A 23867-nucleotide genomic window follows, 5' to 3' on the forward strand; every position below is an offset into this window, starting at 1 on the left:
GTGAGTCACGTAGAAGGGCACCGGGCTCCTGCTAAACACTGAACGAATCATTTTAATGAACGGATTCTAGGGACTCAGTACACTCAAATGAACTACCAATCCCATCACTACACAGCATGATTGATCCGCCACCAAATTTTACTGTAGGTAGCAAGTGTTTTCTTGGAATGCTGTGTTCTTTTTCCACCATGCATAACGCCCCTTGTTTTGCCCAAATAACTCTATTTTAGTTTCATCAGTCCACAGCACCTTATTCAAAAATTAAGCTTGATTGTCCAAATGTGCTTTAGCATGTTTGTGGCAGGTGCAGCAAGAAACGGCTTTTTCTGCATTACTCTTCCATACAGCATCTGCTTGTGTAAAGTGTGCTGAATAGTTGAACGATGCACAGTGACACCATCTTCAGCAAGAAGATGCTGTAGGTCTTTGGAGCTGGTCTGTGGATCCTTCTCCTCTGTTTATCTGAGATTTTTCTCGGTCTGCCACTTCGGGCCTTAACTAGAAATGTGCCTGTGGTCTTCACATTCCTCACAATGTTCCTCACAGTTGAAACTGAGAGCTTAAATCTCTGAGATAGCTTTCTGTATCCTTCCCCTAAACCATGATGATGAACAATCATTGTTTTTAGGTCATTTGAGAGTTGTTTTGAGGCTCCCATGTTGCCACTCTTCAGAGAAGATGCAAATAGGAGAAACACTTAAAATTGGCCTCCTTAAATACCCTTTCTCATGATTGGATTCACCTTTGTATGGAGGTCAAGGGTCACTGAGGTTACCAAACTATTTTGGAACCAATTTTGAGTTCCAATAATTAATGCTAAAGGTAAGGTATTGTCAAATCTATTAAATGACAAGGGTGCCTAAATTAATGCCCATGCCTAATTTTGGTTAAATAATTCTTGCCCACTTTCTGTAAATCATATAAACTTTATTTCTCTTCTCGAATATCACTGTGTTTGTCTCCTATATGATATATTTAACTGAAAATTCTTATCCAAACAACCCATGATTTATAAAGGAAAATCATGAACATTTACAGGAGTGCCCAAACTTTTGCATACCACTGTATAATGTGAGAGAAAACACATTCCTTAAAATGTAATTTGAGAACGGATTTTAGTTATACATCAGGCTTGTTTACATTCAATTTGAGTGTGTTAACAATCTTACATGCATTGAACATGTTTCCGAGTAAAACTCCCTGTCAGGTCCTCTTTAGTCAGTTGACTTATCACTTTTTTTTTTTTTTTTTAACAATTCACATGGTAGTGAGGTATTAACACTTTGTTTTATAGACTGGACTTTATTGAGTTGCTGTTGCGATAAAGGATCTTAACTGTCCTTACAATAATAAACATCTGTAATAGCAATGATGGGGCAGTCTTAAAATACGAGGGTGTATATTAATGGAGAAAATCATTGAAGCCTCTCAGACTCAGCTGAATGTGCTGGAGGATCCAGCACGTCTCTAAACCTCTAACCCCCAACCCCCTCTCCCCTCTCCTCTCCACCCTCACCACCACCACATCCCTGCGTCTCTCACTCACTCATGCTGAGTGCCTTCAGACATGAAATTTAGGGCTGCTGCTTTTCGAGAGAGGAAAAATAGCTTTTAGTTACACTTTGTTTGGCAACACATCATGTTCTCCTCTCAGGCGGTCAGAGTAAAGATTGTGAAAGGCTCTAATGTGTCCCCCGCCATGCTAATATTTCATTAGCAGCAAGGGGACTGTTGAGCATGGCGGCAGCACAGGACGGTAGTAAAGGGAATGATGAAAGCAGCGGCACTCATGTCTGCAACTTCTATGCACAATATTCTCTCATTCCTCTCTGACTCAGTTTAACGCTCCCTTTCACTTTCTTCTCTATTTTCGTAGACGTACCAAACAGTTATGGAACATGTCAGACAAAAATCCCCTAATGTCACAGATTCATGTTTCCTCCTCACCTCCACAAACATGAAGGTAGATTTCAGGAGGAAGTCAAATAAAATAGCAAATGTCTCACATAGTTAAGTGTCTGAACAATTCAGCCGCAGCGTGTTTATCATGGCAAACTCTATCTCAGACTGTGGCTGCTTTCAAAGTACTTCTTAGCTGGCAGTTTTATAGCCAAGGAACTTCAGTTGAAACCAGCTTTGTCTGGTGGATAAGAGTTTAAATTGCAGAATTCTATGTTCAAAAATAAAATTCCAAGAAAAGGTCATGCATTTTTCCATTCTTTCCATATTGTCGTTATCCCTGTCTTTATCACTTCTCTATCTCTATCCTTCATGTTGTTCACATCCTCTGCAAATGTTTTTTTTTTTTTTTTTTTCAAAGACTACATAAAAAAACCCCACCACTTTTCTCTCCTCCTCTGTCCCTTGTTGTTTCTTTTTTTTTCTTTGGGATTCTTTACCACAGGAGTTGTTTCCAAAACCATGGGAATGTGTTTTTTTGTAGAAGAAGGAGGAAAGAAAGTCCCACTTTGGTTCCCGGGTGACATTTGATCACATTTTTGTAAATATTCTCGTGACAGTAGCACTTTGATTTAGTTATGCTGTAACAGACAGCACAGACTAAGCCAATAAATTACACAGACACAAGCAAAATGCATTTACTTTTTCCTCTAAGGTAAACTACCACCTTCAAAAAGAACCCTCAAATATTGCACCACATAATATGATCTTTTTTTTTCTTTTCTTTTTTTTTTAAACAATTTATTCATTCTTAATGCTTCTTTTTAAATATTATTCCTCACAGGAAGAAAAAATTGTCAAGTATATACATAGCCTGTCTTGGCCAGGACACTATTGTAAAAGAGACTTTTAATCTCAATTAGTCTTTTACTCGTTAAATAAAGGTTAAATAATAATTAGAAAATAAATAAAAATATATCTATACAAAAATAGTATATAATTGCTAATTGCTATTTTCATAAAATGAATATGATGTTTCCATTTTAATTTATCATCATTTATCCCCCCACCCCAACTCTATCATAGTAAGTAGTAAAGTAAATTTATCTCAAAACCTTTCTCATTTTCAACATTGCAGATCAGTTGAATGCTCTATCCTATTTTCAGGAAACTAAAATCCCATTATAAAGAGTATGACCTTAACATATATGTTTTCTTCAGTGACGTGTAACTATGGAAACGGGGGCTGCCAGCACACCTGTGATGACACGGACACAGGGCCGGTGTGCGGCTGCCACCAGAAATACGCTTTGCACTCAGACCACAAGACCTGCATTGGTAAGTGATGGCCATGTTGGTCTCCTAGTTCACACCGGCATGCACATGCACACACAGACACTTACCCCAAAGCTCTCACAGCTGTTCCACTGTAACACCTGTTGTGTGATAGGTGATGAGAGACGACTACACTGCTGTTATGAAATGCAGCGTGACAAAAAGTATGAATGAGACCTGTTTTGAAAGTTGTGGCCCAGTTTCATGCAGAGCAATTCAGACCAACCTGTATATAAAACAGCTGTCGAGTTTTATGATTAAAGCTGCAGTAGGCAGGATGACGAGAAAACTGGGATTAGGGATTGTTGAGTTCTTTCGCAGGTTATGTGATCACAGCGTTCCTATGATTAGATGAACACGGACAATCACAGGATTACTCAACACATCATCAGTAGGATAAATCCATCTCACGGTGGTCAGGATGGATGCAGTGCCCAGTTTACAGTATCAGCTAAAGTTACAAAAGTATGAAATTCATGAGTCCAAGAGGAAACGGAAGTAAAATAATTTTAGTAAAATTACAGAAATAATAAGTTTTTCTTTTTGTTTTGTTTTTATTCTATATCATTCATTCAGCAGTTTTAAAGATGTTTCGTATGGCAATTGTCAATGGTGTCATCAATCTTGTCAAGCCCTGAAGGAAGGAAAGTGTGTTGACGCATGCACATGCAAAATAATATTTTGTGCGCATGGCTGAGACGTCACCCCTGAGTCCACTGTTTTCCATTTGAGAAGCCAGACATGCTAACACAATATCATGAGCTAGCAGTTGTTAGCAATACCAGTTGCTCTACATGGTATTAGTAAAATTAACAGTTTTTTTATATGGTGGCACCCATCTTGAAATCCCACGTCGTGGTTGGTGATGCAGTTTGAGTCCAGGTGACTGAGCCAGACGCCTTTTTTAAAAGGGTTGTACCTATGCCATGTTACTGACAACACATTTCTTCCCTGAAAAAAAGCAACGGAACACTGTTCCAGGTCAGAGTTCCTAATCCTGGGACAAATCCATCCACTCTTTATTAAGAGGCATCTTAAAAAATCACCTGATGTCACACAACACTGACTGCACTGCAACTACAATGCATTCACATTTCTCAGTATTTAATGAAAATAATGCAAATTGATAGATGTCCTGGCATTGATACTGATGAAGAATAGAGACTCTGATGAGGTGGAAGTTACAAATGACAGACAGGTCAGTTAGATTCTGATCAGACCTGGTGTTAACATCTGTCCTAAAAAAAAACAAAAAACTTCTGGATGCCGTTTCACAAAGCAGGTTTAGTGAAAACCATGAAATGCGGGAAACTGAGTTTTCCATTTTACAAAGGGAGGTAAGTCAAACCAGAGAAAGAGTGGTAACTCTCCTGTTCCACAGAGAGAGGTAACTTAAAGGGATACTTCACCGATTTGAATGTGGCTTTGTATTGCTAGCATAGCAGTAATATTTTTTAGGAAATGTGCTTCCCTCCCTCAGTTTTTCACTGAGTTGTAAAAAAATCTGTTTTCCATTTTCAAAATGTGCCCTACTGTGATGCAAAACGCGTCATTTGACTCACAGTAGGGCACATTTGGATAAGGGAAAACAGATTTTTTTACAAGTCAGGGAAAAAGTCAGTCCTGTTGCACATATATGTTAGTTATGGAGGTCTACTTACATACATTAAATTGTTTTTATGGTCAAAAACCTCCTAGTTGCGGTAAACGAGCCAATAGAAATCCCTCTTTCCTGATGCTGTTCCTCAGCCGCGATATTTCAGACTGAACTGTCACACCCAGAAGACAGAGTGTGTTGTGATTGGCCAGCCAGCGTAGAGCCTTCCCAACTGTCTTGTGAATGGCCAATACCCGGAAGTGACATATTCAGCACACCCTCTCTCAGAAGCGCAGCTCCCCCTCTGTAACGGTGGATGCACTGCTACTCATTATCAAAACATTGTTTTAACAATGTTTAAAAATAGTTTTGTCACGACTCCCCGCCGCAGTCCCTTTTATGACTTTGAGCCAGTGTCAGAAGACACTGTCGCCCGTGAAACACCTCCACAACGGACGTTATTCTTCTTCTGCGGTACAATGTGCCCGGACTAGTGCCCGGAGCAGGACGATCTGCCGTTCAGGAGAACTGCTGTTCATGTAACTGGACCGGGTTTTTTCGGAGATCTCGCTGAGCCCGAGATTACAATAAAACACAGCGTTCTTAGCAATGGCTGAAGTGTTTGTTTTGAAACTTCAGGGCTTCGTAAACAAGGTAATGACGCAGATACACACTAAACAACAGCTTTAATTGGAACTTCAGGTCTAGGTCTGCTTTAAGCTCTCGGTCAGTTACCATGGTAACATACTCTATGAACCTAACCTGGTCCCGACCAGGTTTTTCTCAACAACCTTGAGTTTCTCTCAGTCTCCGCCCTCTTTCAGCCACACGGTATTTGATTTCCTCATTCATTCAGTCAGCAGGCGAGTTTTGGCGTAGTATAGTTTTGCCGTCTACATTAGAAGTTATATTAGGTGGCGACCATTTTCACTACCATGGCATGTGCTTTTGACAATGATCCCGTGGATGAAGGTGCAGCATTACTCTGTAGAGAATTAAATATTCGTCGGGATATGATTATCAGACTGCGTATAGTTAGTGTGTGTGGTGCTGCGTTCATCGGAGATGCAGAGCACTTGAACATGATATAACTGAGAAGTCATTTATGTGTGTGAAAACAGCATTATGTTGGGGATAAAACAACTGTACAGTCAAACAGCCATTTCATATTTACTTTACAATGTAAAACATGATCAAAATGAGGTAATCCCATGAGATTATGCCGAGGTTTTACCTGTTTGAACAATGTTTTTATGTTTCATCTTAAACTGCTGCCAAGTGCGCTTCTCCCCCACGGGATTACACCTAAATGAAATTAATTAATAGGTCACCACTCAAGCAGTTTCCCCCTGTAATATTATTGTGATTGTGCAAAGGACGACATTTAAACTTACACATTGACCCGAGCAACAATATTCTCCCACAGTTTTGCTGCTGCCGCGGTGTTACACTTCCTTCTAAAAACATGCTCAAACTCACCGTATGAGCGCATTAATATTTTCAACTCCAGTGGGGTGAAGAACGTAGCCCTCCGCTTCCCTGTTCCCATGGTGACTCGTCAAAACAGGGCTCCATTGATGCTGTCTTTTTATACTTGTGGTGCACGTGCTTAACTTCAGGTGAAACTACTCCGAGTTGAACAGACTAACTCAAATTAGCTGTTGTGGAACCGAAAACTCAGAGTTTCCTATCTCAGAGTAGATCAACTCAGAGTTCAGGGTTAGACTCAGAGTTTGGTGAACCTGCTTTGTGAAACGGACCCCAGGTCTGAACGGGGCCTTAATGACAGGTATGCCAATGTTGATCCATTCATTTATTCACTGTCTACTGCTTTATCCTCCATATGTGGGTTCCAGGGAGCTGGAGCCAATCCCAGCTGACATGGGGCGAAAGGTGGGGTAGACCCTACGCAGGTCACCACAGGTGCCATTCCAGGGCAAACACACAGACACAGCCATTCATTCTCACTTTCACACTTATCTAGAGTGTCCAATTAATCTTTGCATGTGTTTGGTCTGTGGGAAGAAACCATAGATCCCGAAGAAAACACAGGCACATATGTGGAGAACAGGCAAACTTCATGCAGAAAGGCCCTTGTGAGGGGCAAACTCTGGTCTTTTTGCTGCAAGGCAACAGTCCTCGCCACTGCTCCACTGTGTGGACTCCGTCCTGTTAGTCTCAATGAAATAATCAGTCATGTTTTTTCCTGGCACCAGATTTTTTTCCTCCAGACAGGATATAGGTTCAAAATAGTGGATTGGAAACAAATTATGTACTATAACTTTTAAATTCCCAGGTGCTGTTATGTTAATCACACAAATGTTATTTCCTGCTTATTATGTACACGCTTTACAAAAACTAACCATCTTCTCATTAGACTTACATACATTTCCAAAGTTGTCTGGAACATGGCATTAGTGTTCATCAAGGCTGTGTTCTAATGATCTCCCAGTATCCAATACACAGTTGCATTGACTAGTTCCAATAATGTGGGTGCTGGAAGGGAAAATCACAATTGGGTTGGTCTGAAAATCTGCAAAGAGACATTTAGCTGGTTGGTTGAGTGTCAGGGCCAGTGACTGGGCAGTAATATGTTCGGTACAGCAGGAAATGTCTGAGCTGGCTGGTGGTGAACAAATGTCTGACACTTCTCCCACTCTGAAAACACATTCATCATGTCAGTTTGAGCCCAGGCAGCGGCAGCAGACAGCTTTCTCTGCCAAAACAGATCATTTGTCCACATGACTGTCAAGAGAGGCAGCCCTGACTCTCAAACACTGTCATCCTGCTAGTTCTCTAATGAGTAGAGTGTGAATGAGGTGTTCCAGGTAAGTGGAGTTATTCACTAGACATTTTTTTCCTCCCTCACCTCCTTCCTGTTGATATTAAGGTAACAGTCTGGTTCCAGAAACTATTTATACACCTCTTCAGTCACTTTGAGTCACACTAAGTATATTGGTGCCGTCCATGCAGCAGAGTTATTGATAACTTGTGTGCACAATTTTGTAATTTGTAGTAAATATTGTCTTGAATTGTATAAATGTGTAGTTTGCCAACTTAAATCACCATATTGGCTTGAATGTAGAACAATCCTGATTGTACGATTATTAATTTAACTTTAATCAGTGGTGTGCATTGGATGGTGCATTTGGAATCATAGTGATGTAGACAACAAGCAACAACCTAATTTTCATCAAAAAGAACTGTCTTCCATTCTGTAAATGTCACAGTGGTACTGTACATGATAATACATGGTCCCTGTGCTGTATAGTTTCTCCAGCTCTTGGTGAAAATGAGGTTGTAGCTTATTTTCTACATTCAAAACCTGTCTTGCATGCATTTCAACAATGTTTTGTTTAAATCTGATGGATCGTAGATGTTCAAATTTGTGAATATCTTCCTAACTTCCTACTCTAGTGTCAAGGTTTCAAACAAGGGTATCCATCCATCCATCCATCCATCCATCTTCAATCACTTTATCCTCCACATGAGGGTCACAGGGGGTGGTGTGCCCCTCTCAGCTTACATAGATGGGGTAGGTGAGGTACACCCTGCACTCTTAGAAATAAAAGTTTAAGTAGAACCATATAAGGTTCTTCGACCTGTCCTCATAGGAGAACCCTTTTTGGCACCAGGTAGAACCTTTTTATAAAGGTCCCACCTGGAACCCTTTTGGAGGGTTCCACCAAGAACCCCTTTAAAACCCTTTATTCAGGAAAGGGGTTATAAAGGGTTCTCTGGATCAAAATGGTTCTTACTGGAACCATTAGTGTTACTGAGAACCCTTGAAAAACCCTTTCTTCGGGAAAGGGTTTTTCAGAAGCAAATGGTTCCAGGTAGAACCTCAGCCCTTGTAGAAGGACCCTTTTGGAACCCTTATTTCTAAGAGTGTGGACAGATCGCCAGTCCATCAGAGGTGACATATAGAGACAAACAACCATCCACTCTCACAAAATAAGTATAACTTTGGGTTTATTATTTCCATCAAGAACTGGAACAGCTGGGTAAGCATATGGAGCACACTCTTGCATTAAACTGTGACACTAAAGTTAGGAAGATAGTATACACAATTTCAAACTTCTGTGATCCTTAACATTTAAACACACTCACAACTACGGTCAATTTAGAGTGTCCAATTTACTTAATCACCATATTGCATGTTCTTGGACTGTGGGAAGAAACCAGGGAAAACCCATGCATGCAGCCACACAGGGAGAACATGCAAACTCCATGCAGAAAGGTGTGTTCCAACCAGGTTTGCGAACCCTGGTCTTCTTGCTGCAAAGACAAGAGTACTAACCACTACTACACCATATTATAATGTCAATGTGATCACCAAATCCATCTTACATTCATGGACAATTCATTCAACTTGTTGAAGCAGAGGTCAATACAGATGGACTGAATACAAATCATCAATAGCAAATTAAGAAAATAAGAGATAAAAACAAAATGAGTCCATTAAGTCCCTTGTAATGAGTGAAAATGCAGACATTTCCCCATTTATCATTGGACTTTTCTAAGGGCTCATTTCTAAATAATATGAATACACTATTTTATGTTCAAGCAGACACATGTGTGCACAACTTATCAATAAAGACAACACAGTAGTTATGTTGAAATTAAGAGGTTATCCTACATGTTAAGTACTAACTGATATTCAGTATTTAATAAGACTGAGGTTTTCAGTTTGGCTTATGGAGACAGATGACAGCAATGAGTTTTGATGTGTGGGTCAGATACAGTATATGAATATAACTATAAAGGAACCTCTGTGACCTTTTTTCTACAATAGCTGGAGTCTGGTTATTCAGGGATAAGGACAGAATCCAATTCTATTGCAGAAACCAGCAGTTGAGATTGGATGTTGATATCTGATTGTCAGCAAAATTTAGCATAACAACGAACTGAGACCAAACCACAGTCTGGAGCCATGTTATTTAGCTCTATTTAGCAAAAGTTCACGATTTGTGTTCATGGCAGTGAGCAGCAGCTACTGAAGGTCACAGTTTGGAATCACTGGTCACTGAATTGTTTATTCTGTGTGTGTGTGTGTTTTTTTTATTTTTATTTTGGACTCCACTGTTGCTAGAGGGCAGGTCACAAGATAATGGACTTCTTTGATCCATGGGACTTCACAAGTTCTGCTTAATTTGTAATACAGCAGTGTAAACATTAGCCCTGGGTCATACTCTCTGTGTCCATGTGTCCGCAGAGGTCTGCACTACTTAAATGTACCTCCTCATTCCAGAACGTGCTGACCATACACTGTAACAGCACATGCTCCCTGGAGCACAACACTTTCCAGTCTTTTCGAGACACAAACTCAAGCTCTTGTTTTGGTGAAAAGAAACAAGAAAGACAAGGTTTCCTTCATGGTACAGTTTGGTTTTATGCAGTACCTTTACTTTGTGTGTGGTTTGTGGGCTGTGCCAGATGACAGTGTCAGCAAGATACCCAGCGAACCACAACATTGAATGTGACAGCAACTCTACTATTTCTGCCCAGTTTGTGACTGTCTCAACAAGCTCTGTATGAGAATAGACTGCATGCGTTTGCCTCGACTTCAATGGGACATCTACTCGGGGTGGGGGGGAAATATTGATACAATGAAATATTGCAATATTTTGCGTGGCGATATTATATTACTTTTGAGACACCAAGTATAAATTTGTTTAGGATATAATTTTGTCGCTGATGTTACAAATAAACATTACATGTTTGTAGATTAGCATCGAAAAATCAATTGACGCTGATCACAAAGGTGTCATTTTTTGTCTCCCAATCAGCTGACTGCTGTGGGTGGAGTCAGTCAAGCTCTTCCCTAACTGTACCACACCATTTTACTCAGGTACCCTAAGGGAAGGGCAGAATGGAACAGTTGGGGCTGATATTTTGGTACTCTTACTAAACACAAAAAAACACATACCGTACTGTACTAAACTGAACCGTTCCACTCGATGGAAACACGGCTATCGAAACTCACATGAGGTTATGTGAGGAGATCCACAGGTACCCAAACATGCACAATCCCAATGCACAAAGAATAAATGGAAACTCCCGGTGAGAAATCACAGCTACTGAATGTGAGATACAGCATGTATGCATAGAACACTAGACTGATCATATACATATTCATATAATGCATACATTTGTAGTGGCGCTCTACAGACACTGAGTGCAGAAAGTATGACCAATTAAACAAATGGAAAAAGGAACTTATAAATGTGACCTATACCATTGTAAATGTACACTGTAAATACTTTGTAACGTGTAACCTGCTGATATTAAACCACCGGATGACACATGCACACACATTTCAATGGGCTTCCTGCTGTATGCAAACACTGGAAAACACTTCTCTTTCTCTCTCTCTCCATCTCTCTCTCTCCCTCTCAGACACACACCATTTTTTATTGGTAATAACCCATTTTCTTTGCAGCTGCTCTGACGAAATGAAAGACACCATCGGGACAAAGCGGTGAAGAGGAACACAAATGAGAGCGAGAGCAGGATTCCTACTCTCCCTCTTTCCCAAATGTCTCTCTCTCTTTCTCCCTCTCTTCAAAGAGAAAAAGAACCCCTGCGTCTGTGGTGTTCAAGACTCCCCAACTACTCTGTGGGCATTTACCTTACCTCCCCACCTCCTCCCTTGCTCTGAACAACATTGCCCTTCCTTCCTTCCTTCTCCTCCTCCTCCTGCTTTCTGGTGATAGTACCTGATTGCCTGTCTTGTCTGACAATCGTTCAATCAATCAACAATCAATCAGGTGGAGATAAGGCTAAAATCCTCAGTGCGAGAGGAGAGAATGACTGTGCATGTGTGTATGTGTGTGTGTGTGTATTGTGGGGTGGGGCGCGGTAAACTCTGTGGTTTAAAGCAGACATCTCAATTGCAGCCTGATCTTGGGTGAAGCGCCCACAAAAGCAAAAACCTAACCTCCTCCTCCTTCAGCTCTCTCACCACCTCCTCATCCTCCACCTCAAATGAAATAAAGCTGACTCACTGAAAAAAACCTGCCAATGTCATGAGAAATTACCCCCATGCCATCATCATCATCATCATCGCCCAACCCCCCCCCCCCCCCCCCCCATCACACCAGCCTCTGCTCCTCCTCCACTCTCCTCCATCATGCAAGGGCACCGCTCATCTGTCATCACTCTTACATAGGGGTGGGCAACAATATGTTGTAGTAGATTAGATTACATTAGATTATTGACATGGGGACATTCACTTGTTCCAGGAGCAAATTGAAAAGCACTTACATACATATTTTCTTTCGTCTACAAGTAATATAGTAATTTTGTTTCTAATTCATTTTCCAGTTTGGTTAATGGTAGAATGTGTCATATTAAGGATATAATATTGTAGACAGACCACGTTATAATATAAACTGATTTATTGCTCAGCCCTATACTCTCACAGCATGTCATTTTTCTGCTGCATGTGTCTGTGTCTACCACTGCCTCTGTCACTAATCTGTCTGTCTGCCTAGTTGCATGGGAGAGCCTGCACTGCATATGTATGGTTTCATCTCTCTCTCTCCCCTCTCTCGCTCTTTCTCAGTTTTCCTTTTTTTTAGATTAATAACCATTCTTATTGTCTTTGTCATTATTTTATAGAAACCCTGGCCCTTCTCTTTCCTCCCAGTGCATCTCCTTTATTTTATTATTTATTTATCCTTTTTTTTTGCCATTGTCATCATAGCTGCTGTAGTAGTGCAGAGCAGTTTAACTCCCACCCCCGTCTCCTCACCCCCACCAAACCCTGCTGCTGTCCTGTGTAGGTCTGACCCCCCACCACCCCACACACACAAACATTTTATCTCACCATTTGACATGTTTTTTTTCACACGCTCAAGCAAGCATATGCTTACTTGTCTATGTGTATGTGTGTGTGTGTGTCTGCCTGTGCACTCTAGCACCAGTGCTCAGCTAATACACAGCAGTTAAAACTAGAAAACCTCCATTCATTCCCGAATGCACTTCAGATAGAGTCGTCCAATTTGAGAGGAGAGTGACAGAGAGAGAAACAGAGAGCGAATGGTGGGGAGCCAGGTCTAAGGAATGGAAGGGATGTTAATTACCCCAATATCCAAACTCCCCCCAATACCCCCACTGCCCCACTAGAGTGTGTACATCAAAGGCGAGTGGCATTATTCATTCACAGAGAGATGCTCTTTCAGGTCCTAATGACTGAAGCCTTGAGAAAAGACCACTGCCTCCCTCTCTGCCTGGCCCAAATGCACCGCCTTCGCCCTGGTCCCCGACACCACACACACATAATGCTGTCCTAACAGCCAACTCACCCTCTTCCTGCCTTACACAGCTTTGGGATTGTGGTTTTTCCAGTGTTGAATTAGTTAACGCCATGCACATGGGATGTGTTCCATAGACAAACCAGGCAACCAGCGCTGCCCCCAGACTATACCTCCCTATACCCCCTGCTTTTTTTTCTATATGTCTCTGCATGACCCCCAACCCCCCCCCCAAACCCTCACTATGTGCAGCCCTCCTTTCCCCTCCCATTGTGCCTCTAATTTGCGTCTTTAGTCCCCCCTCTCTCCTCTTCTCTCTCTACCTTTCCCTCCTTTCTGTTCCCATCAATATCTTCTCCAGTCAACTTGCCATTACCCCTCTCTGCTCTCCTTGTTCCGCTGTCATCACTTCCTTTCCCTCTGCATTTGTTGTTGTGCCCACATTTAAGGCGGAGTGTCTTGAAAGTGACGGAGATGTACGCTGTCCTTCCTCTCTTTTCCTTGTCTTCCAAATTCATCCTGTGTGTGAAAATAATTGCTGACAAAGTGCAGCTGTTTTAATATGGAAGACAGAAACTCCATCGGCGACAACAGCAATGTCAGCACCAGAACTAAAACCAATTCCCTAAATGTTCACCCAACCTTACTCTATCTCTCCAAACCCCCATACCTCTATCACCCCCCCCCCCCCCCTTTTCCATATGTAAGCCCTTAACATTCTCCCCTCCCCTACCCCACCTGCCTACCAACTGCTTCATATTGTGAGCTACACACCGATACTGATCATTTTCATTAATTTTGTTTTGTTCATTTGAATTCTCCTGGGAGATTTAATCATTTGTTTGGGGGATTAACACTCTAACAGGGATTTTGGCTCTTCTTCATCGCTTTTGCTTCTTGGCTTTTTTTTTTTTTTTTTTTTTGCTCAAACGCCAAGAGGGGCTGAAGGTCTGGTCATTTGGGCTTCTCATTAACCTGCTGCTCACTGTTTGTCCCCTTGTCACTTGTGTTTTAGAGAAAGATGAGGCTGCAATTGAGAGCTCTGAGTTCAATGCCACGTCAGTAGCTGATGTGGACAAGCGGGTGAAACGGCGGCTACTTATGGGTAACTCTTTTCTTCCTCTTTCTATGTGTTGCCATGGCGCTTGTGCTTGTATCCCCGAAACTACTCCTCTCCGTTCTTCCCTGTCCTCCTCTCTCTGTCTTTATTTTGTTGATTTTTTTTCTCTTTTTGTAAACCTTTGGTGCCCACTGTGTCTACTCCCACAGTCAGTTTTGTTACAACTACCAAACATGATGACAATTGAGTGAAAGAGGTCGCTATTTCCATTTAAACTTTTCCTCCACAACTTTATTTACTGACATTTCTGGATTGCTGGATGAGGTTTTTCTCATTAACTAACTTTTACTTTTCCAGTTACACCTTACTCCAGATGTTTTGTGCTCCAGTTCCATATTTTTCATCACCTTTTATCACAGCATAGTTACCTTACTAGTTATACCCCTATAATAGTCAATATCCCAACTTTCCACACACTTTTAGAACTACACTATCAAAGTGTAAACTTGGTAGAGTATTCTCAAAAAAAAATAGTCCACAGTAGTTACAGTTCCGTGGTTTCCCCCATCCCAGTCATAGTTGGTTATGGTTGAGGTAAATCAGTCTGTGAACAAATAACTATTTGTTGTTGATGTTGAAGACCTTACATAACTTACATTAAGTTTTTTTTATTGTTTTTTTTTTACATGTAATGCACATCAGTGACTGTCCCTTTGGGTAATTGCAAGCAATGGTCTTCTGAGTGTACTATTTTCCTGGAGCTGCAGGAGTCGCAGGAACTCCTGGAGACTTTGGCCAGACTTAGATGAAATGTATGCAACTATATTGTCATAATTTTCTAACAGAAATTATCTGTTTCCAGATGAGCATTCTGCTCTGTGTCAGAGGTGTTCATACATAGGATTCATCTATACTCATAGGAAAATCTCTAATTCAAACCTTAAAAACCTGTTCAAATATAAGTGCATCAGACTGACTGAAGTAACTACTGCATGGTCCAGCAGAGGGCGCTCTGAGAGTAGGTTGACCTTAGATCCATATTTAAAGCCCCCTTGGATACTGCAAAGTAAACAATGATGGTATCTTGTTTTGTGGTGAAAATGGAGGACACAAGCTAAACCGTCCACCGGACTGGACAGTCCCAACACCAAAGCATCTGCAAAGCAACACATGGAAATCTGCCAACTCAACTATTAGCTGCAACAAGTGATTCATTGTAAGAGTAATAATAAATAAATGTTGTCATGTTTGTGTGTGTGCAGGCAGAGAAGGAACGTCTTACATAATATTCTTTAGAATTTGGTTTTCAGAAAACCACAGCAATCGTAAAATCTGTCCTTTACTTTTGCGTAATGCTGCTCACAGACAAACAAACATAACCTCCTCGGTGGAGGGAATTATCTTCATCTGGACAAACATTTCAGGTTTGGGAAGCAAGAACAGGAAGTGTTGACAGTAGGCACATCTGGAGTAGGGTTGCAAAACTGTGAAAATTCCATGAATTTTTGAAATTGGAAACATTCCATGAAAATTAACAGGAATTTATGGGAATTAACAAGAATAGACAGAAAAATTTCAAAATGTAATGTTGTGAACATATATAGTTGGTAAATAATGTAATGTAGCATAATCTTTGGCTAATACAATTGAACATCAATGTTATTCTTTAATAACAGGCACATAGCACTGTAAGGAATAATTACTCAACATTCATGTTTTTGCTGTTTAATGAAAGAATGGCTTGGTCAATGAAAGAATTAAGCACTGATAAAATTTTACTCATAAATTAATCTGCATCATGTTTTTTAATTGTATAATTTTGCATGCATGTCTGCTTATGACAAAACAGAATGTTTATGTTTGTATATGACAGTTTCTTTAAATTATCCAACATTTCCAATATTTCCCATGGAATGCCCCTGGAGCTGAAACAGTGTGTTTTAAAATGTCACCTTAGTCCATATGCAATGAACTGCTAGTCAAACCTATCTATTATGTTCATTGTACTCTTATACAACGTAAATCTGTAGACTCAAATATTTGATATGTAACTTAAAAGAAGATAAAAACAAATTGCTTTCTGATATATTTTGCCATGCTAAATATTTCTCTTTAGTATTGAAATTGTAAATTAAATGATTTTGCTGTGGCTCACACATGATAAAAAGGATAATTTAGTAAAACATGCACTTCCAGAACTAATACTAATCCTCTGCGGTCTCACTCCTGAATGTCACCTTTCTTTTGAGGTAAATCTGAATTCCTTGTGAGTATTGCTACTTGAAAATAATTATACCATTATATTCCAGACATACAATAGCTCAGTTGCCTCTGGCCAGAGCGGCTTGGAATAAGAGGATACATTTTGGTTTCATCCCTTTTCTTTCTACTCTCTTAGTATCTCCCCATTGGATGAACCCCCGATTCCCCCCATTGTACCAGCATGTTGTCTGTCCTTAGGTTACACTTGTAACCTGTGGTGGATTATGCATCATGTTGACTTTGCTGGGACCCATGTTGGGAATTTAATTTATAAATCTCAGTACAGAGGGGTACATTTAAACCAGACATTTCCACAACAATATCAGTGTCACCCACAGAAACATTTTTAAGAGACATTGCAGATCTGCTTTATAGTTTGAACGTACCACACAGTCCAACCCCTTTATTTCACTTTACGGCAACTTTCTCCAGGATTCTGACTGTTTTGATTCCACCTCAAAAGTAATCTCCTAAAAGAATACAAAATATTAACTAAATTGAAAGTTCACTCAGGTAAACCTCTGCTGAAGTTGCCTAAACTCTACTGAGCACAGACTGTGCTGGATTTGAAAATCTTATGGAAGATTCAAGAAGTGTATTATCTTTTACACTGTAAAAACACAGGATCAATGGTACAATTAGTGCTTACTTTGCTGTTCTCCCAAGAACCAACAAAAAGAATCAGAAGACATGCATTAATACATAAATCAAAGAAAAGAAAAGCAAATCAAGAGTGGAAATATTGCACAGTTGGTAGTGTTGAAAACAAAAACATTCTTGAGAGTTTAAAATGATTGAGAGTTTAACATGTTGGATTCACCTAGACTCTCAACACTTGGTTCACTGCATCTAATTTAATCTGTGAATATATTATCTGCTGTAAATAGGCCTGTGTTATAACCACTGTGTTTTCAATACACAATCCAAACTCAGCATTGTCATTGAATTTGGAATTAACTGTCATGGATAAAAACTCATGTCAGTTAAAATATGCACATGGATACCAACCAACCAACCAAACTTTATTTGTATAGCCCAAATTCACAAATAACTATTTGCCTCATTCGCTGAACTCTGTTGGTCAAGAGATAAGTCAGAATAGTTTTATAATGTGCTTGTATAAGGTACTTATACACTGCTCAAAAAAATAAAGGTAACACTTAAATAACACATCCTAGATCTCCATGAATGAAATATTCCAGTTGAAAATCTATATTTATTGCATAGTGGAATGCGTTGAGAACAAAATAACATAAGAATGATCATGGAAATCTAAATAATTAGATTCAGAATTCAGAATCATACTCAAAATAAAAGTGGGAAATCAGATCACAGGCTGACCCAACTTCTGTCGAAATTCTTCAAGAAAATTCAAAATGAGTCTCGGCAGTGTGTCTGGTCTCCACGTGCCTGTATGCACTCCCTACAACGGCTGGACATGCTCCTGATGAGAAGACAGATGTTCTCCTGAGGGATCTCCTCCCTGGATCAGGGCATCAGTCAACTCCTGGACAGTCTATGGTGCGATGTGGATGGAACGAGACACGATGTTCCAGAGGTGCTTGGTTGGGTTCAGGTCTGGGGAATGGGCAGGCCAGTCCATAGCATCAATGCCTTCATCATGCAGGAACTGCTGACACACTCCAGCCAAATGAGGCCGAGCATTGTCATGCACCAGAAGGTACCCAGGGCCCACTGCAACAGCATATGGTTTGACAGTGGGTCTGAGGATCTCATCCTAGTGCCTAATCGAAGTCAGAGTACCTCTGGCTAGCACATGGAGGTCTGTGAAGCCCTCCATGGATATGCCTCCCCAGACCATCACTGACCCACCGCCAAACCAGTCATGCTGAAGGATGTTGCAGGCAGCAGAAAGTTCTCCAAGGCATCTCCAGACTCTGTCACATCTGTCATGTGCTCAGTGTGAACCTGCTCTCATCCATGAAGAGCACAGGGCACCAATGGCAAATCTGCCAATCCTGGTGTTCTCTGGCAAATGTCAGTGCTGTTTGGGCTGTGAGCACAGGCTCCACGTGTGGACGTTGGGTCCTCACCCTCATGGAGTCTGATTCTGACAGTTTGAGCAAAAACATGCACATTTGTGACCTGCTATAGGTCACTTTTTAGGGCTCTCGCAGTGCTCCTCCTGTTCCTCCTTGCACAAAGGAGCAGATAGCGGTCCTGCTGCTAGGTTGTCCTCCTGCGGCCACCTCCACATCTCCTGGTGTACTGGCCTGTCTCCTGGTATCTCCTCCATGTTCTTGACGCTGTCAGTTTTCTCGACACTGCAAACCTTCTTGCCACAGTGCGCATTGATGTGTCATCCTGGATGAGTTGCATTCCCTGAGCAACTTCCGTGGGTTGAACGCATATGTTGCTAATGACCATACGCTTCCTGGTTTTTAAATGATGTGTTCATGACTGCAGGTTTTTACACCTTTACACAATATGACATCTTATAACATACCACGCAAACATGATAAGGGAGAAAAAACACAAATGCTTGATCAAGGGCCCGGCAGGATAGTGGCAGGAAATATATCGGCTCGACCTGAGAATAATAATTATAGCCAGAAACCAGCATATGAGACACTTGCCCTCAGATAAAACATGACTACCAATGGGGACACATTTTAGCCACTTAACAAAAGGCTCACAGAATAAAGTCTGTACCTGTTTAAGTCTCCATCTCCAAATTCAGGCTGGTTCCGACGGCAGTGTACTGGTGGCATCCATGGGGAAGTTACTGTATTGAATACTTTTTTGTGTATTTTGTATTTTTTAAGTACAATTTAAAATCAAAATGTATTTTACTTGAGTACGTATTGACCATTATAAATCCTATCCGTTACTGAGTAAACATAAAAATTCAGCACAATGAAGACCTACAGGGGGAAAATATACACCAGAACCAGACGAATGATGACGTGATTAGCACCAGCACTCTAGCTATGGTCATCAAAGCTTTGATGACGATTGCTTTGATGACAATTGCCCTTTGATTTCGCAAATGGCTTTATGTCAGGACTGTGCTGCACTGGCATGGCATGAACAGCATCAGTATGCTAGATTTGACACTGTTATCAGTTTGTCTGCTTCCTCCAACATGGCTCTGAACCCACTACCATTGCACAGTGCAGAGAGCATCAAGACAAATGGAAGTGCAGCCGAAGCTCTCATGAAAAGGTGTGCATCAGATCAGAGGACGTGTGTGTTTCTGGAGTGCTTACGCAATTACACTGCATTTTCAATTGTGTTTTGTCCTGCACATATATTCAGAAACAAAATGATGTCAGTATTTACATGTGCATAGATAAATGTAATGGTGTTTTTATTAGCCTGCGGTGACTAGTATAAATGAGGGACCGTGCCGAGGAACATTGAATAACCTGTGGTCAACTTTAAGCACACAAAGCAGGGCTTAGAAAAGGTTGCCATTGCCATTTAATCAACAACCCATTTTCATAGACACACATTCCCATTTAATAAATTCTTCTTGTCTTTATTTAAGTAAATATTTATATGTCACTTGTCTGGTCTTGATGACCATTCAAATCTGTTTTAGGCTACAGTTTTGCCATTCATCCATTTACTCACACTGCAATGCAGCACATTTTCACTCACATCATTTACACCCTGCTGGGACCAACATGGGTTTAAATGTATTGTCCAAAGACACATCAGCATGTAGTCAAGCAGAGCTGGGAATCAAAGCCACAACATTTCTGGTGAAAGACAGCTTGCTCTACCACTGAGCTACCCATCCCCCAAGACACCAACAAAACAAGATATAAAGATGAGCACATAGCATCCAACAGTATAGACACTCATAATTGTGTAATGATAGTTCTCTGGGAAGAAATGGCAACAAGAAAAGCAGCTCATTAAGTCTGATACAATGTTCCCTTTCTTAATAACCAAACAATTTCTATACATCTGGTTCAGGCAAAGATATCATTCTTGAACAAACAACGTAATCAAAATAAATCAGGATTTGTCCCCTGAACATTTTTAAACAAAGGCAACACAATGTGAAGAGAGATGTCCGTCATATGACAAGGACGTAAGTGAGAGCTGCAAAAAAAATATTTTGAAATGGCTGGTTATAGCTAGGTGGTAAAAGCATCAATGCAAATAGTTAATTAACAGCTGATTAAGTTGTTTAAAAGATGTAAAAGACTACATCAAACCAACATCTATATTGATAGATTCTCAACATTGTGGTAGAAATATTATAGTGGACCCAGTTTTAAGTGGTATTCAGTCATTGGATTTCCTTATAGCAGTGCTAAAACACCATGTAACAGCATTAAAATTGTTAAAACACACACAATTGTTGTGATCAATCACTGCAAAAGCCTGAACTCGACCCATTAATTTGAATCAGAAGTGTTCGAGCTGGGAAGCATTTAACACATGCAGGCCAGTGGGTCCAATGGACCAGGATTGAGAAGCCCTCGTCTAATGTCTCTGATTCAAGTGTATTTATAGCACTTTCCCCTATACTGTTGTGGCTCAGTTCTGCTCCACACAGTTTGGGTTGTTTCCCTCTACTATAGTAGCGCCTTCGCTATACCATAGCTGCACAAAATTGCTGTGACATTGTTTTATATGTGACACAATCACAAACTAATGACAAGCAAAGCAGTTCATTTTGGTGTACTGATTAAAAAGATTTGTTCAGTGCTTCCTGCATGACCAGAGTGCATCCTCCGTCTGACATAGTCGCTGAATTAAAATAGATGGCAGAATGGTTTGTGATGTGGCTCTTGTTCACCAGTTTTCGGCAGTGCTGTCACTAAATACACCTGACTCCTATGCTAAATATTAATATTTTAGAAATGTCCTTGCTCAGTGTTGGAGATTCACACATGTTTTCAGACACACTCATGACTCTTCCAGTGACTAAACAATTACTAGGAACTGGTACTTTAATTTAAGAAAAAAAAAAAAAAAAAAAATACTGGAAATGGTAACGTTTGAACCATGCCGTGCTACAACTGTATAGGGAAAAAACACCATAAGAGTATCCAACTCCAGTTACACAGGGCATAGTCTAGGCCAGGGGTGTCAAACTAATTTTCACTGAGGGCCACATCAGCATAATGGTTACCCTCAAAGGGCCAGATGTAACTGTCATACAGAATAATTGTAACTAAATTTAACCACATATAATGTAAAATAAAGGTAACTACTCCGTGACATATTGCTAAATAACTTTCTGTATTAATTAGTTGTTCAAGTTACAAATATGATGCATTATAGATGTAACCTGCTCCGTGATGGTGTTTCTTGACAAACTAACAGTTTTAAAAGTCTGTATCTGACAATAAAGCTAGCTTTCACTGCCACATCCTTTTTGCTTGTGGCTTTTGTGAACACATTCTCCTGTGATCACAGTCTCAATCTCAATTTCACTCGTCGCATGATGCGATGATACACTGCGATCTAGTGGCGGTAAATGTAGTTTATGGTCAACGCACGCTTTAACGCAGCATAGACCTATTTTAACACAGATTTTTAAGACCAATTAATCACAATAACTCACGGGCCACATAAAATGACATGGCGGGCCACATCTGGCCCCCAGGCCTTGAGTTTGACACGTGTGGTCTTCGCACAAAGTGATGTGCAAGGCACAAAGGGGTTGGATTTATGGTCTGAATTATTCATGGTTGTGTTTTGGGTGTAACATCCCTTTGTCCTTCCCTCTAAAAGTGGGTGCGCCTGTATTTGGTGCATCACTATTAAAAGGGCAAATGCACGAGACAGTAACGAGTATCTGCTTGTCTTTAGCTGTCTTTCCATTCGGCTGTTGCTTCTATTTTAACCAACTTCCATAAGTTGGGAGTTGTCGGGTTGTGAGACACAATACTATATTACATTATTATTACATTAGGTCGCCATCGCTCCTAGTAAACTTGTTTGTTCATGCATTTTCATCCAGATCATTGGTCTGGTTGAATGTAGGTCTATCCAATTATATATAGAGGCTTTTCAATCTACATCCATCGATCATGCCACTTGCAAATGGGAATTGGCTACTTCTTTTCCAGACTCTAGATTTAGATGCAGGCTGGCAAGGTTACAGCAGGTTACAACACATGAAGGACTCCTCTGGTAACTCTTCCCTTTCCCAGGTGTGTCAGGAAATGACGGTGGCCGTCACGTACCAAAAAGGATGTAAATGCTCATTCAGAACTCTCTCCACTCTTCCATTCTCCTACCGGCTCTGTCATTGTTCTGTCAGTTCGTTGCTACTATAGAAAATATGTGGGACAAGAAGTCACACATCGATACAACGTAAGCATTTTTCACAATAAAAGCCCCCCTGTTGACGCCATATCAGGAATTGATCCCACAAACTTTGATTTGAAACTACCACTGAGCTACTGTCGAATAGTGGTTCAAGATGCGACCCCTGAAAAGCAAGACCCTTGCCTATACATGAAAGGGTTATTCTAACGGTACAAATATATATTTTTTATATTAAGCCATTGACACCGGGAAAGCATTGCCGCATTTCTACCATTAAAGCAGGGAGCGCGGCTGCTTAATTCTACCATTGACGAACATTGACATTGTTTTGAAATTTATTCAAGCAAACATGGAGGACTTTGACAGCGAAGAGATTTCTGAAGGCAGTGATTTTGAGGAGTTTCTCGGCTTCTATGACATCATTGCTGATAACTTTGAATGCGCTGAACCAATCGACCAGGATCTATGGTTAAGACATAATTATGTTTGAAGGCGACGAGGTTTAGAGACAGACAGAGAATTACCACTGTAATCGACAGAGGGTTTTCAAGTGAATTTCCCTGCAGATGCCACACTGCTGTAAGCACTATCACCGTCACGTGAAGCAGACTGTTACAGTCATTACATGCTGTTCTTGTTCTTCACAGTCGGTCAGGACTAAATCAAGGCACTGACACAAGTTGATATTACTTTATTTTCTTACAGTTTTTTAATTGTAAATAGTTATTCACTTTACTTTTACATTTTTGTGACAGTGTATCTAAATAAACTCAATTTCCCAGGAAAGCCACAGGTGTAAGCTCTCAACTACTTTTGAATTGGGTTCCTTTCTGCTACAGAGGCTGAGAAATCAGTCATTTAGTAGGCATTGAACCTCAGGTTTTAGAGGTCCTTTCTGAAATCACCCATAGGTTTGACAGGCATTTTTACCAGGCGTTTGAGGCGTTAATGGGTTAAAGCAATAATACATTCAAGTAAAAGCCCTGATGGGCAGTATATTACATTTCTGACAATAAATCTTGCTGAAGCCTGCAATGTTTATGTTCCATTAATCTCAAACTGATCTCTCTCATTGAGCTCACACACATTAAACATTAATGTATGAAACAAATTAAATAATGGCATTGAAACACCATATTGCAGGTGTTCTTGTGGTAGCATTAAAGCTCACTGTGTCACAGCTCTAAAACATCAGATG

The 23867-nt window shown here is 40.5% G+C and overlaps 1 protein-coding gene across 1 annotated transcript in view; it reads left to right on the plus strand.

Annotated features, from left to right (window-relative positions):
- Window positions 1-23867, plus strand: part of scube1 (signal peptide, CUB domain, EGF-like 1) — a gene marked incomplete at both ends in the record, with an annotated part of 184741 nt that overhangs the window by 78799 nt on the left and 82075 nt on the right. The window contains 2 exons of the mRNA XM_083906981.1: window positions 3121-3237; window positions 14105-14194. Coding sequence (XP_083763107.1) covers window positions 3121-3237; window positions 14105-14194 — 207 coding nt within the window. The remainder of the gene's footprint in view (window positions 1-3120; window positions 3238-14104; window positions 14195-23867) is intronic.

This window comes from Microchirus variegatus (assembly GCF_963457635.1).
Source record: "Microchirus variegatus genome assembly, chromosome: 20".
In the NCBI taxonomy this organism is placed as follows: Eukaryota; Metazoa; Chordata; class Actinopteri; order Pleuronectiformes; family Soleidae; genus Microchirus; species Microchirus variegatus.